The sequence below is a fragment of the Pleuronectes platessa genome, chromosome 3, assembly GCF_947347685.1.
Source record: "Pleuronectes platessa chromosome 3, fPlePla1.1, whole genome shotgun sequence".
NCBI classification, from domain to species: domain Eukaryota; kingdom Metazoa; phylum Chordata; class Actinopteri; order Pleuronectiformes; family Pleuronectidae; genus Pleuronectes; species Pleuronectes platessa.
In genome coordinates this window covers 3979595-3995825 of record NC_070628.1, presented here as the reverse complement: position 1 = coordinate 3995825, position 16231 = coordinate 3979595, and the positions used below count along the sequence as shown (strand labels likewise).

Sequence of the window (16231 nt, the reverse complement as noted above, 5' to 3'; positions counted from 1 at the left end):
TTACTGGATATACTCAGATGTGACAACAAATAAAATACAAGAAAACAAAAAATAAAGTCTCCAAAAAGTGCTATTTCACGTTCCTCTTTCATGCTTGTCACTTAGGACAGTAAAGGCAGTAATGAGATATAGAACCGGAACTATACAGATGAGAATGTGTGTCAGAAACCCTGTGTTGGTACATTTTTTTTTTTGTGGAACCACAGGCCTCCTTTTCGGCCTACATGTTAGTCAAAGCCTGAAAACAGCTTGTTTCTTTGTTTTTGAGAAAGCCTCCCAAACTCGTTCTCCCAGGGTGATACAGGTTCCATTGTTCTGGAAAAAGCCAGAGCACGGGGAACTCACTCTCCCAGGATTCCTCAACTTCACACAGAGGTATTAAAAACCACAAGGGTTAACTCCTATTGGTCACTCTGGCCCCATGACCTGTGAGGTCACCGGGCCAATATAACCCAAGGTCCCCCCCAATTCTTTCTCTTTCCATCAACCCTCCCAGGAGGAGGCTGTCAGCTCTCTTCTCCTGCATTGCCAAGGGGACCCCTAGCATCTTCTCTTCCCACCCAACGAGAGGAGGTCAGAGGTACAGCTTCCAACTCATCTCTTCAAGGAAACCTCCACACATCTCAAGCTCTTTCAAACTCCTAGCAGCGACTCGATGTCCTGCAGGTAGGATTCCACAAGCAACTGAGCCCCACAGCTCAACAGGACAGTGAAGGCAAACCTTACGAACAGCCCGGAGACTTCACAGAATTGCGAACTGCAACATCCTTTTCCCTTTTCCAAGGATCGGTAACAAATCTGGGCATAATAATCATATTAGGCTAAGCAAGACTGTGTATTTGATTGTGTGACGTTTATAAGTCCAATATGTATGGAGATATTGTCATTACAGTTATATGAAAGTTAATATTAGTTACGCTCTTCACAGGATCTCTCTGACCCTTTCATTGTCTGACCCAACATTTACACAGACACACGCATATCTCTACACCTAGTTATCTCCTCCCCCACTTCAGAAGAAAAGGGGGGGGGGGGCTGCTAACTTTGGGGTGGCCAGCGACCATCTTGAGAGCATTCTAAGGAAGGTGTGAACTTTTAATTAAGCCACCATCTCGGGAAGCACACTAACTTACATAGACACAAACACTCACACACACATCTTTGTTTAGTTAGTACGTTTGTTAGTAATTTGTGTTTTTATACTTTTTTATATTCACAATAAATGTTTTTCTTTCACAAATGTTCTTTCATTAAATTTGCATAAGTGAATTTTGCCAACCGCTACACTGTCAAGAACTCCATTACCTTCACTGTTCATTATATAATCTTTAATAGTAAATATTGAGATTTCTAATTGAACTAGATCTAAATGAGACTGATCTTAATCCATAAATTGGCTATCTTTTCCCTTCCATTTAAGGCTGGTGTCCCGGGGTAACTTTAACCAACTAAAGTTATGATTTAATATTAATGTTTATATTTTATTTTGACAACCACATTTATTAAATGCTGAAAGGCACACCATTTCATGGGATAACTTTTAAAGCGATTTGATTATTGTCGTCTTGGGTCTGTACCCTCAGGGTTGAATGCACTTATTGTAAGTCGCTTTGGATAAAAGCGTCGGTTTAATGAAATGTAATGTAATGTTATGTAAAGCATTATTACACATCACTGGTGTTATTTTGCTGAAAAACAAACAGATAAATAGATGAGGAGTGAAAACAAAAGACCAAAAATATTTATATTTATATTACTCAAAACCCTGCGCTTGCACTCACACAGCTCCTGCTGGTGCTTAGATTTGCTCTGCTTGTGCTCAAACTCTGCGCTTGCACTCAGATATTTTGTTGCTGGGACAGATTTCCTGTATTTAATAACTACATATTATGGTTTCTGTAAAACTCTCTTGTACGGATGTTCTCTGAAGTCGTCCATCTTGGTTGTGTTTGTCACAGTGGCTCTGACCTGATGCTTCACACCAGGTCTTCCTGCTCCTCTGTGTCTTCTGTCTGTGCTGCAGCAGCAACGTTCTCATAATCAGGACAGTTGTGTGACTGATGGGGGAGAGATGAGAAAATATTAATCCTCAGTGGACTTTATTCATGAAACCTGCAAATAATCACAGTTCATTCAAAATAGTTTGAACGTAGTTGCGCCCCCTGTCCATTCGTTTGTTTTTTCATCAGCAGGATTACACAAAAACTCATGAACTGATTTAAAAAAAAACTAGTTGGAAAGACGGGATATGGACCAAGAAAGAAGTGTTAACGCATGTTGTCCGGCGCCATCTTGGTTATTTGAAACCAGAAGTAACCATATTTGGAGGAGAGGGGGTGGAGCCTGACTCAGGGCCCAAGGACACTGCCCGCCCACTTAAACCTGTGACCTGCACCCAGTACTAGCTGTCAATCACACGTTATCCATGCCCCAATACCTGCAGTGCTTTATGGTCTATTTTACTCTCAATGGATAGTTCACTTCACTTTCTAGACCCAGAGTCTACGTCCATTTTAATATACGGTCAATGGAAATAACCTTTTAGATTTTGGGGCAGATTCAGACAAAGTAGCTGATCCAAGAAATGTTTTCTCTCTTTCTCTAACATAGTGAGAGGAATTCAGTGATATGGAGTCATTCTTTTGGCCTCACTGCCTCTCATCTCTATCATCTGCACAGCTTCATTGACTTCTGATTTCAAGCTCAGAGTTTTCTTCATCCTGGATCGAAAACAACAACAAACCCAACATTTGACACTCTTGTGTCTTGCTGGTTCCTCTGTTGCAGCAGCGTCGGCTGGGCCGAATAGGAGCGGTTTCGTCTTGCTCCTCATCGGGATGACGTTGTTCTTCTGCAGTGATGAAAAGCGGTGGCACAGTTGTTCTGGAGATCGTGGAAAAGAAAAGTCTTTGTCTCGGCCGGCGAATGAGCTTCCTGTTGCGTGGCCTTTTCAAGTTAAAAACAAAAATAGTATTTCAAAATAAGTGTTGACTTAAGCTAAAAGAAAATAGAAGCTAGAACAAACTTTTGTGGATGTTGCCCCCTTTAGCAACTAAATCATAAGGAAGACCCGGAGGGGGTCCTGGTGACGTCTTCAGTGCAGGGTAAATGGCGAAGATTAAAAGTTAAAGTTGCCCCTTTAGAGCTGGAACATCTGGGAAGCCCCAAAGGGGCCTGGTCGAAGTCCTTAGCAGGGAGAAATGGCTGATAAACTAAAAGTTAAGGTTGCCCCCTTTAGAGCTGGAACATCTGGGAGGCCCCGAAGGGGCCTGGTCGAAGTCCTTAGCAGGGAGAAATGGCTGATAAACTAAAAGTTAAGGTTGCCCCCTTTAGAGCTGGAACATCTGAGAGGCCCGGAAGGGCCCTGGTTGAAGTCCTTAGCAGGGAGAATGGCTGCGATTTTTGGGGTGTCAGGGATTTTATTAACCTGAGGAGGGCCAGCCTCCTTGAGGTGTGGTCATGGGATGATGCTGGCTTTAAGCCAATTGAGTGTCAGAGGTCAGATCAGAGTGGGAACGGCCAGGAGCAGAGCAGGGGTTTCTGGGGAAACCCCAAGGATTAATTGACCACCAGAGGAGATACAATCTCCATGCTTGATCTTAGATGGAAACTTTAGCTGGCTTCATGTTGGCTCACAGGCCTCACTTTTACAACCAATTGTGTGGACTCCACCACATGGTTAGTTCAGTAGGGACTCTTGCCCTACCATAACCATAACAGCACATGTTGTAATAGTTAAAATCCCGAGCTAAACTGATATATGATATAAACTGATATATCAGTCAAATTTACACATTTCCCATTAATTCAGGATGTTTTCTAGCAATGGAAATGATCAGAATGTCTTCAGGACAAAGGGCAGTTGGCAGGGACAGGGATATTGTTTTTCTCTGCGTATTCAAATCCCAGTTCACGGCACTTAACTGGATCAAGGCGATGGAACTGGTCAGCTAGTTGTTTTAAGTGTTTGGCAAGCTCCTCCTCCATCTCATCTGTGAATATTCTCTTTACCTCAGCTACTGCACCCCAGGCTACTGATTTTACTTTCCCTTTCTCTTTTTTGTTTATGAATCTTTTGAGGGTTGTATTATCAATATTTCTATCCCTTCCAGCTTTTCTTAAGGACTTCTTTCCTTGCATGACCTCAGCGGCTGCACTCTCCATCTCTGTGAGGGGGGTTTGGCCCCAGGTTGTCTTCCTGGTGTAGTTTCTTGGCATGCTGGCTTTTCTACAATGTTTATGACATTACAAATAAAACATATATAATGTTATATAACACTAAAATATATTTAAGACTAAACTTAACTTGTGCTTCATGGTAGGGTAGAGTGAGACACCGTCCCACTTTACCCCACAGCATTTGTCCCACTTTACCCCGAAGCAACAATTTTATCAATCTCTTATCAATTCAGGCTAATCTTCAGCTAGCATCAATCACATGGTTTTATAGGTTGGAAGTTCACAAACATGTATGATATATTTTTTTTCTACCTGAATCAATTTGTTTTGACACAACAGTTGATTAAGTTTAAAGCAAGAAAATTTACTTTTACATGCAAAAAACACATTTTTGTGAAAAAACATACTTTCCACAGCACCAGCACCAACTTCTCCTTCATGGCAAGGGGGAAATGGGAGGGGCTTTTAAACATAATAGTCACATGACCACAAATGTGTTCCGTTGCCTAGATACAGTGGGTGTTTCACATCAACCGATGTCCCACATTACCCCGCTCTCCCCTACCTGTCACAATGAGAAGAAGGACAACAAATCCACTGGCTGCTGCAGTTACACTCATAGTAGCTGCTGCTCTCGTCTGTGACTTCAAACAATAAAAACCTCCACAGATAAATAATGTGCACAAGATGAAACTCAGTCACATCAGAGACACATCTACCTACAACACAGAAGAGTCTGAGAATAAAGACAGATTCTGTACGAGCAAGATAATTTTAAACTGTTAAACACCCCCCCTTCCTTCCTCTTTCCACTTTACACCGACCTGCATGCTGTGCCCGATGCTGATAGATCAAACTGTGGTTTGTGCAAACTGTGGTTTGTGCGAGTGTTAAAAACAACTTCAGTGGCTGTTCATATCAAACCTCTATCAAACTGTAGCTGACCAGCTGAGACTAAAACCAGCCAGTGACGTCACATTCAGCAGAATGAGGTCAATGGAACCAGGTGTTGACGAGAGACAAAGACGCTGCAGAGAAACAGATTTTCAACTGCACACTCCTCAGTTTGTTGATTTTCATTAATTTGTTATTATGCTACTTTGAACTTGGACATAATTTAATTACTATACCTTTAGCTTCCAGTTGACTTGAACTAGACGTCAGGCCACCTCATTTACACACATTCACACCATACGCAAGTGTAGACCACACTAGAAAAGCAGCGAAAACACATTGTTAAGGCTGCAATATTTGATATTGTATAAGTGCTATAGAGAAAGATATTTCACACTTTGTATAACAATGTAGTGGCTCATTGGGTGACCTGCTGTGACCTTTTCTAGCCAGTAGGGGGAGGTACCCAGTCGTCCTCTCTGGTGAATCTACTCTGTGGAGAGTTTTTTCATCTGTCTGCATCCTGTCGGCCATTTTGCTGCTCAAGCTACAAGCACACTTCCTGCTTTGCTCAGATTCTGTTACATCATGTGGAAGTGTGAGGTCACCCTGCTGACCTGCTGGAAGGTGCAGGGACTCTCACTATTCAACACTCAGGTTTTTGGTGAGAGACGAATTCTCCGGTGCCTGAGAGGACATCCACCGAAGAATCAAGACTCCAGTTCACAATAACATGTTTGAGACTCCGTATTGTTTTGAGCTCTAGACGATATAAACTTTTAAACAAAGATACAAAATAATACTGATGATAATTCAGGTGAATCAGAAGTCTGAGTGTAAAATAGAGTGACAACATGAATGTAGAGGTACAGTACCTGTCACAGTGAGAAGAAGGACAACAAATCCACTCGCTGCTGCAGTGACACTCATAGTAGCTGCTGCTCTCGTCTGTGACTTCAAACAATAAAAACCTCCACAGATAAATAATGTGCACAAGATGAAACTCAGTCACATCATCCTTGTTAAATTTCCCGTTAAATGAAATAAGAAATCTGATTGAAATTGAGTCTGTTGTCATGTTGCTGTCAGATCATCTGAGAAAAGACAATTTACTGACCAAAAGTCCAAAAAGTGCTATTTCACTTTCCTCTTTCATGCTTCTCACAAAAGAAAGTAAAACAGGAACTATACAAATGAGAATGTGTGTCAGAAATCCTGTCATGTCAGTAAGTTGTGGACGTCCTTCTGTCCAACAACTGAAAACTGCATCTCAGTGTTTTAATTAGGATTCCCCCCTCTGTCTCTCTCTCTCTCTCTCTCTTTCTCTCTCTCTCTCCTCTCCGGCTAGCTCTGTTCTCTCCATTTCCTGTTGCTCTCCTTCATCTCTCTCTGGTTGTATTCTCATCTTCCTCACCTGGCCTGTCTCTCGATCTCTGATGCCTCCGGATTGTCTTGAACATCTCTTCACCAGTTTCTCTTTTTAGTTTTCTGCATGTCTCAATCTTTTCTCCTTTGTTCTTTCTCCTTTAACCGTCGGTGCTTCCTGTCTTTAAAATCTATTTTCCTCCCCACCCCCGATCTAATCAAATGTTCATTTCTATGGATTACAGTTACACCAAATACATGACTGACTTGACAATTAATCATTTTCTAAGCCGTACAGTCCCTTAGCTACTTTTAAACTTTCAAACTTTCCATGCACGGCACGTACGCAGGTTACGCAATAACTTTTGTATCTTTTCATCTTCAGACTTAAAACATATAAACAGTTAGCTATTGCAAGCTAATGCTAATATTACCTCGCTGTATCCGAATTCACGGGGATAATGATTAGTTCTCTAGCAAAAGTCTTAAATATGCATAAAAGATCAGCTGAAGGTCCAGCTCCTCAAAAGTGAAGCCAAAGCATGGTGATCGCCCCCTGATGGCTGGCTCGGGTATCGGTCATACACCCTGCCTCCTCCATGTGAGTGGATGTGTTGAATACATTTTTTCTCAAAGATGGTTTCTGTCCCTTGAGGTCGTTCTGATCACAGTGATGTACATTCATGTGTTCATGTTTCTGATTTGACAGCTGAGACTGTCTCTCAATTGGTTGAGCAGAAATCTCAAATGGCGTCTTCATGGCAAGATGGCCGTCGTTCTTATCGAGGACATTTTGGCTTCATTTCTGCACAGTGGGAGGAAGTGAAATCGTCCATGTTTATTTACAGTCTGTGATCCCCACGGCCTGAAAGTCTGGATCCTCACTCATCCGTGAAATACATGGAAATGAAAGCATGAATTCCAGACCACAGTTCTCAGCCCTCATACGTGTACTCTTGTATTTAAGGAACTGCCGTTAAAATGTTGTTTGTTTCAACATTATCTCACCGTTTTGACTTTTGTTTGCATTTTCAAACATTACTTCAGCTTTAGTTGAAAGAGTTCAGCAGACGACACACCATGAAACCAATTGTGTTGTGCAACGTTTTGTTCTGCGTGTTCATGCATGAGTCAGGAGACGAAATGTGTTTTAATGGCAGCAGGTTTTTGAGAAGCCTGGTTTTTAATTTTCCCATCATCAGAACAGGATAGATCATTCAATTTAAAATCTCCAGCCGTTTAACGCACAGCTCGGAAGATTGATTCAAACTTTGCTGCACAGCTCCTGAAGTTTCATTTATTGGTTGTGTGTCATAGAATAGACAGAGTCACTGTGTAGGAGAGAGAATCGAACACAGCAGAATGTGTCAAACTAATAAGACTCAAACTAATAAACTGGACTTTCTAATATTGAGTCCCTGTCCTCCTCCTCCTCCTCCTCCTCCTCCTCCTCCTCCTCCTCACTCATCTCTCTGCCTCCTGACGGAGGATTTATCCACCTGATGACCCCTCAGGTGTCCCACCAGTCCGTCCCCGTCCTCGCACGGCTCCTCTCAGCATAAACAGCTCCGGGGCTCAGTCCTTGAACTGAAACTTATCGTAACATTAGTGTCTTATAATATCGGACATCATGGCCCTTTAAGCCGGAGAAGACCTTGTGTTCCCCCGGAGCCGCTTTGCAAACCTTTCCTGTCACCACCAGTGTTTCCTGATTTAAGTATTTTGCTACAGAATCATCTAAATTTAAAACTCAAAATGTTCCACATCCACAATGTCCCATGGCTGCTTATTCATCAGTTATTCAAATCAGTCAGACAAATATGAAATCAGTTTTTATTTTAGAAAGTGCTTTAAAAAGTATTATAGACATTTACTGTTATTACAGTTGTGCTTTATCTTACAAAATAAGGTTTTCAATTACAACAGTCAGTCTATGACTGGTTTAGGATTAGGGTTCAGTTCAGACTTGTGTCCTGCACCTAAAGCTTAAAAGGACAAACTCTAATTATTGGCTTTACTGTATCAAGGTGGCCCTGCCTGGCCCCACCTGGCCCCCCTTAGCAGCCCCACTGCACTGAGGCAATTACTCCACAGGTCAACAAGTGACTTTGTTCCTCTTATCATCACATTTAGAACTGAACTTTATGAACTTTAATTCATATTTATGTTCCAGGATGAACCAGGTGCATGCTGGTTTTAGATGTTAAAGTGTAAAGTGAGCGCAGGTCAGAGGAGGAGTGAGGAGGAAGCAGACTCCGTCAGAGACTCTGACACAGACCGGATCTTTAACGAGTGTCTGTTCTGGAGCAGCGCTGTTAGAATTATTCAGAGTCCGAGTCTCGATGCTTCTAATAACGGAGAAATGTCCACAGCTCCAGTGCTCAGCTCTGTGCAGGAGACGTGGAGGGAGTGAGGCTACAGAGACTAGTCTAATCTCCCCACCTGATATGTAGTATTAGTATTAGTATTTGTTGTATTTCAATATATTTGTTTGACAGGGAAGCTGTGAGTAAACAGGAATATAATGTTACTTTATAATAAAGGGCACTTTCTCTCGAGGAAGGAAAAAGGGCAGTGGCTCCAGCCCCCTTTGGTGTCTATGTGTGCACATGCCAGCCTCCCTCAATTCATCTCCCTCAATTCAATCAAGCTGCATCAGAGTTCAATCACTCATAGAAAACAGTCCTCTAAATAATCCTGAATTTTTTCAATCTCACAATTATAAAGAAAATGACACAAACATGCCCCTGGCTCCGCCCCTTTATCAAATTTTGTGAGTTTGAGGAAAAATCTGTATTTATTTTTCTGGTGTAATTCTGCTCCAAAACAAACAGACAGATAAGGAGTGAAAACAAAAGACCAAAAACCTTTTATTTAAGAAGAATCATAAAATCACGATACATAATAATTCATTATCAATTTAATAACCACCTTAATATCATGTATAAGACACAAAAAATGATATATTTATTGCAGAAATGACAACAACTTCAACAACAGGCCAGCAAAATGGACAAAAGAAGGAAAGCCCAACAAAACAACCCACAAAGGGTCGTAGGATCTGAGAATCTTCTTTCAACCTAAACCAACATCAGAACTAAAGCTCACAGAAATAAAGCTAAGAAAACTGGACGACTGGACCCATCAGAAAAGAAAAAGAAAAGAAACAACACAACAATACTCTTGTTCTAAAGGTCATGGTGTACAAACTGCTGCTGCTGCAACTGGGGATGGAAAGAGAGATACTTCCTGTTCCCTCCCAAATACTTTAAACCAATCACAGTGCACCTGAGGAGAAAAGAAAACCATGAGTAGAAAGGAAATGTACGGGTGTTTTCCTCTTTATTTAAAAGTGTGGTCTTTTAGTTTGAGAGCTGGACTTGCACGTTCAGATTTCGTGGTGTTTTTATTCAAAACCCTGCGCTTGCACTCACACAGCTCCGGCTGGTGCTTCCATTTGCTCTGCTTGTGCTCAAACTCTGCGCTTGCACTCAGATATTTAGCTGTTTGGACAGATTTCCTGTATTTAAAACTACACATTATGGTTTCTGTAAAACTCGCTTGTACGGATGTTCTCTGAAGTCGTCCATCTTGGTTCTGTTTGTCCCAGTGGCTCTGACCTGATGCTTCACACCAGGTCTTCCTGCTCCTCTGTGTCTTCTGTCTGTGCTGCAGCAGCAACGTTCTCATACTCAGGACAGTTGTGTGACTGATGGGGGAGAGATGAGAAAATATTAATCCTCACTGGACTTTATTCATGAAACCTGCAAATAATCACAGTTCATTCAAAACAGTTTGAACGTAGTTGCGCCCCCTGTCCATTCGTTTGTTTATTCATCAGCAGGATTACACAAAAACTGATAAACTGAGTTCAACAAAACTTGGTGGAAGAACGGGACATGGACCAAGAAAGAAGTGTCAACGCACCATGAAGTCACCCATTGGTTTGTGAGCTGCCATTTTGAAGTCTCTATTTTTGACATGTTGTCAAGCGCCATCTTGTTTTTTTTTAAACCAGAAGTAACCATAGTTGGAGGAGAGGGGGTGGAGCCTGACTCAGGGACCAAGGACACTGCTCGCCCACCTAAACCTGTGACCTGCATCCAGTACTAGCTGTCAATCACACAGTATCCATGACCCAATGCCTGCAGTGCTTTATGGTCTATTTGACTCTAAATGGATCATTCAATTCACTTTCTAGACCCAGAGTCTACGTCCATTTTAATATACGGTCAATGGAAAGAACCTTTTACATTTTGGGGCAGATTAGGACAAAGTAGCTGATCCAAGAAATGTTTTCTCTCTTTCTCTAACATGGTGAGATGAAAACAGTGATATGGAGTCATTCTTTTGGCCTCACTGTCTCTCACCTCTATCATCTCCACAGCTTCATTCACTTCTGATTTCAAGCTCAGAGTTTTCTTCATCCTGGATCGAAAACAACAACAAACACAACATTTGACAAAATGAACTTCATAACACTGAAACTAGTGTTTGAAGACATTTGAAGAAGACAGTAAAAGAGCAGAGGGTGAACTGATGGATTTGTTTTACCTCGTCCACAGAGTCCAGACCAGCACTGGAACCAGCACGACCACCAGATTCAGCCTGATGATATTCATGATTATCACTAACTTCCCTAGACAACAGACTGGAGACATTAGCAGTATGGTTAGACTGATGACTCAGTTTGCCAGGTGATGCTGTTGGTCAGTCAGTATTGTTCATGTGCAATATGAGGGGCTTGATATACAGCTGTGACACATCTGGAAATCCTGAGTTTTGATAGTTTAAGGTACTGGTGCAATGAAAAGAAGGGGGGGGGGGGGGGGGCGGTGTAGGCTTTAAAAGTCAGAGTGTTAAAATCACCTGCTCCAACAGTCAGATGTAAGGTTGTGTTACTACGTCCGTGTGTGTTCTGGGCCTCACACTGATACTTTCCACCATGTTCAGCTGTGATATCAGTGATGGTGAAGATTTGTCCTGATGCTGTTGGTGAGTCCTCGTCCTCCTTGTACCAGGTGTAGTTAGCTGCTGGGTTAGCATCACTGCTGCAGGTCAGAGTCACTGAGCTGCCCTCCATGATCTCACCAGAGGGACTCACTGACACAGAGGGAGGCTTTGGAGCGTCTGAAGGAAAGTTTATATTAATACACAGGATGAGAATACAATTTAAATTAAATTATTTCCACATTATTGTAGCTTCATGAGGAGGAGTAAACTCACACACTGTAGGAGAAGGGAAACGCTCCTGTCCTTCTATAGCACAGTGATAGCTGTCTTCAGCATTAAAGTGTCGGAGGTGAAAGTATTTTTTTCGTCCAACAGGTTTATTGTTATTGTACCAAACGTAGGAAAGATGATCAGGGAGCTGACACCTGCTGTGACAGGTCAGCTCTGTCCAGGTAGAAGATGGATTGGCTGTTGATCTCCTCACATGTACCTGGAGCTGAGGGTCTGTGAACAAACATGTGATTTTATTTCAACATACACACTAACATTTCAAACTGACTCTTATGTAAATGTTACCTGTGACATTCAGAGTGACTCCAGTTGAACCAGTTAAACTCCCAGTAGGTTGGTTTGTTGTGAACCTGAACTTGTACACAGCTGAGTCGCTCTCTCTCAGGTTAGAGATTCTCAGAGTGCACTTGTTGTTTCCACAGAGATTCTCCACACGACCTGAATACTCCAGATCAGTCCTTAGATCAACATGAGTCCCATTACTCTCTTTAATGAACCAGAACCTTTCCTGAACTGTAGTATCAAGTTGATTCCAGCTGGATGGGTATGTGTAGGTACAGTTAATGTCCACTGTTGATCCTCTGAAGGCACAGATCTCAGTAGAAGTGTAACTCACATCCCATTCAATCTGACTCCATACCACTGTAACACAGAGAACATCAGAGAATCAGAAGATAAACTTATACATTTATAAAACTAACTCCATGTATTTTCTCTGGTGAATCACCAGTCGGCAGGTTTTCATTTTAAGATGATGACGATGCCAAGATGAGGAAACTTTCAATTCACATAAAACACAGTGAAGTTCCCTTTAGACTTCAGTGTGAGGGAGAAACACACTGTTGGAGGTGAGGAACATGAGGGACCTTGTATAAGTTGCTCTTATAATGGAGCAAACTGGCCAATATGGAGGAAATGATCTGTGTCTTTTATGCAGAGTCGACCAAAGATGGACGACACGTCTCTACTTCCTCTCACTCTCCAGAAATGAAGCCAAAATATCCTGGATACCAACGCTGCCATCTTTCACATTTGGAGCCACAGTCTGCACAGTAGTGATCCGGAGATGGAGCCACAGTATCAAGGTCCCGCCCATACATGAGCTCCACCAATCATGAGTCTGCATCAGCCGTCAATCATGAAGTTGAATCTAATTTTCATTTCATCAAATGACAAATTAAATAGAGTGAGATAAGAATGACCTAAAATGACAGAGACCATCTTTGAGAAAAATGTATTTGACTTTTTAGATTGGTCCATGTCCTTCCCACTAACATGGAGGAAACAGGATGTATGTTCTATACTGCAGCCAGCCACCAGGGGGCGATCAAGATGCTTTGTCTTCACTTCTGGGGAGCAGTCATGTCTTCCATCTTTATTTACACAAGCAGAATACTAGTACTAGTACTACACTAGTTTGTCAGTACTGACAGTAGTATTCCAAGAGTTCAATGTGCACATGCAGAAAAAAGTATTTAAAGAAACATGAAGTTATGGTACAATGCATTATCTCAAATACTCCAGCAGATGGTTCTGTTAGTGAATTACTGTAGATTAAACTCACACATTGACGGAGAGCGGAAATCCTCGAGTCCTTTAACAGCACAGGAAACTCTGTCTTCAGAATAGAAATAACCTGTATAAGATTCTCCTTCCATCATCTTCTGTTGATTCTTGTACCAGACGTAGTTCAGATGATCAGGAAGACGACAACTGCTCTGACACCTGAGCTCTGCCCAGTAATAAGAGTTAGACTTCCCTGATCCTCTCACCTGCACATGCAAATCTGTGTGTCAGAATAAGGAATTCATTTTAGTCCAAACTGACATCACACACATGCATATAAAAGTGCACACACACACTCAAGTGAACCAAACAAGATGTAGGAAATAAATGAATGAATGTTCAGATGTAAATGTTACCTGTGACAGACAGAGTGACTCCAGCTGAACCAGTTAAACTCCCAGTAGGTTGGTTTGTTGTGAACCTGAACTTGTACACAGCTGAGTCGATCTCTCTCAGGTTAGAGATTCTCAGAGTGCACTTGTTGTTTCCACAGAGATTCTCCACACGACCTGAATACTCTGGATCAGTCCTTAGATCAACATGAATCCCATTACTCTCTTTAATGAACCAGAAAGTTTCCTGAACTGTAGTATCATGGTTATTAAATGTGGATGGGTATGTGTAGGTACAGGTAATGTCCACTGTTGATCCTCTGACGGCACAGATCTCAGTAGAAGTGTAACTCACATCCCAGCCATTCTCACACTGTACCACTGTAACACAGAGAATCAGATTCATAACCACACCAGAGAACACTTAGTTTACTTTTTACTTTCTGTAGAAAAGAAACACATTTCCATGAGCAGCATTCCATAGCATTTCAACTAATGACTCCACACACTGATGACAAGTCCTCATCGAGATGAGAGGAACTCAGTCATGATGATATAATAATAATAATAAGAATAACATGTTTCAGACTCTATAATATTCTAAGCTCTAGACGATAGAAACTTCTAATCAAAGATACAACATAATACTGATGATAATTCCTTCATATATTTTCTTTCTGCATCACTTTACAGGTGGTGATCTGAAAATGCATGAATGGTTCATTTATATTTTTAATTTCTTTCTCAAACTCACTTCAGGTGAATCAGAAGTCTGAGTGTAAAATAGAGTGACAACATGAATGTAGAGGTACAGTACCTGTCACAGTGAGAAGAAGGACAACAAATCCACTGGCTGCTGCAGTTACACTCATAGTAGCTGCTGCTCTCGTCTGTGACTTCAAACAAGAAAAACGTCCACAGATAAATAATGTGCACAAGATGAAACTCAGTCACATCACAGACACGTCTACCTACAACACAGAAGAGGCTGAGAATAAAGACAGATTCTGTACGAGCAAGATAATTTTAAACTGTTAAACACCCCCCCTTCCTTCCTCTTTCCACTTTACACCGACCTGCATGCTGTGCCCGATGCTGATAGATCAAACTATGGTTTGTGCAAACTGTGGTTTGTGCGAGTGTTAAAAACAACTTCAGTGGCTGTTCATATCAAACCTCTATCAAACTGTAGCTGACCAGCTGAGACTGAAACCAGCCAGTGACGTCACATTCAGCAGAATGAGGTCAATGGAACCAGGTGTTGACGAGAGACAAAGACGCTGCAGAGAAACAGATTTTCAACTGCACGCTCCTCAGTTTGTTGATTTTCATTAATTTGTTATTTTGCTACTTTGAACTTGGAAATAATTTAATTACTATACCTTTAGCTTCCAGTTGACTTGAACCAGACGTCAGGCCACCTTATATACACACATTCACACCACACGCAAGTGTAGACCACACTAGAAAAGCAGCGAAAACACATTGTTAAGGCTGCAATATTTGATATTGTATAAGTGCTATAGAGAAAGATATTTCACACTTTGTATAACAATGTAGTGGCTCATTGGGTGACCTGCTGTGACCTTTTCTAGCCAGTAGGGGGAGGTACCCAGTCGTCCTCTCTGGTGAATCTACTCTGTGGAGAGTTTTTTCATCTGTCTGCATCCTGTCGGCCATTTTGCTGCTCAAGCTACAAGCACACTTCCTGCTTTGCTCAGATTCTGTTATATCGTGTGGAAGTGTGAGGTCACCCTGCTGACCTGCTGGAAGGTGCAGGGACTCTTACTATTCACCGAAGAATCAAGATTCCAGTTCACAATAACATGTTTGAGACACTGTAATGTTTTGAGCTCTAGACGATAGAAACTTTAAAAAAAGAAACAAAATAATACTGATGATAATTCAGGTGAATCAGAAGTCTGAGTGTAAAATAGAGTGACAACATGAATGTAGAGGTACAGTACCTGTCACAGTGAGAAGAAGGACAACAAATCCACTGGCTGCTGCAGTTACACTCATAGTAGCTGCTGCTCTCGTCTGTGACTTCAAACAAGAAAAACGTCCACAGATAAATAATGTGCACAAGATGAAACTCAGTCACATCATCTTTGTTAAATTTCCCGTTAAACGAAATAAGAAATCTGATGGAAATTGTGGCTGTTGTCATGTTGCTGTAAGATCATCTGAGAAAAGACAATTTACTGACCAAAAGTCCAAAAAGTGCTATTTCACTTTCCTCTTTCATGCTTGTCACAAAAGAAAGTAAAACAGGAACTATACAAATGAGAATGTGTGTCAGAAATCCTGTCATGTCAGTAAGTTGTGGACGTCCTTCTGTCCAACAACTGAAAACTGCATCTCAGTGTTTTAATTAGGATTCCCCCCTCTCTCTCTCTCTCTCTCTCTCTCTCTCTCTCTTTCTTTCTCTCTCTCCTCTCCGGCTAGCTCTGTTCTCTCCATTTCCTGTTGCTCTCCTTCATCTCTCTCTGGTTGTCTTCTCATCTTCCTCACTTCCTTTGGTCCGTCTCTCGATCTCTGATGCCTCCGGATTGTCTTGAACGTCTCTTCACCAGTTTCTCTTTTTAGTTTTCTGCATGTCTTAATCTTTTCTCCTTTGTTCTTTCTCCTTTAACCGTCGGTGCTTCCTG

General features: G+C 41.7%; 1 protein-coding gene across 3 annotated transcripts; it reads right to left on the bottom strand.

Annotated features, from left to right (window-relative positions):
• Positions 1-9288: 9288 nt before the first annotated feature.
• LOC128436868 (cell adhesion molecule 4) lies at positions 9289-14577 on the bottom strand. 3 transcript variants are annotated; one of them, XM_053418768.1, is made up of 10 exons: positions 14398-14577; positions 13605-13961; positions 13247-13468; positions 11968-12324; positions 11665-11895; positions 11308-11568; positions 10993-11089; positions 10809-10866; positions 10059-10147; positions 9289-9726 (listed from the first exon to the last, which is right to left on the bottom strand). In XM_053418768.1, the coding sequence occupies exons 1-9, from the start codon at positions 14450-14452 to the stop codon at positions 10067-10069; spliced, it is 1719 nt and encodes a 572-aa protein (XP_053274743.1). In that variant the 5' UTR covers positions 14453-14577; the 3' UTR covers positions 9289-9726; positions 10059-10066. The 3 variants fall into 3 exon arrangements, with proteins under 3 accessions (XP_053274743.1, XP_053274742.1, XP_053274741.1); XM_053418767.1 differs by having other exon boundaries at positions 9289-10147; XM_053418766.1 differs by lacking the exons at positions 9289-9726; positions 10059-10147 and having other exon boundaries at positions 10161-10866.
• Positions 14578-16231: the final 1654 nt, after the last annotated feature.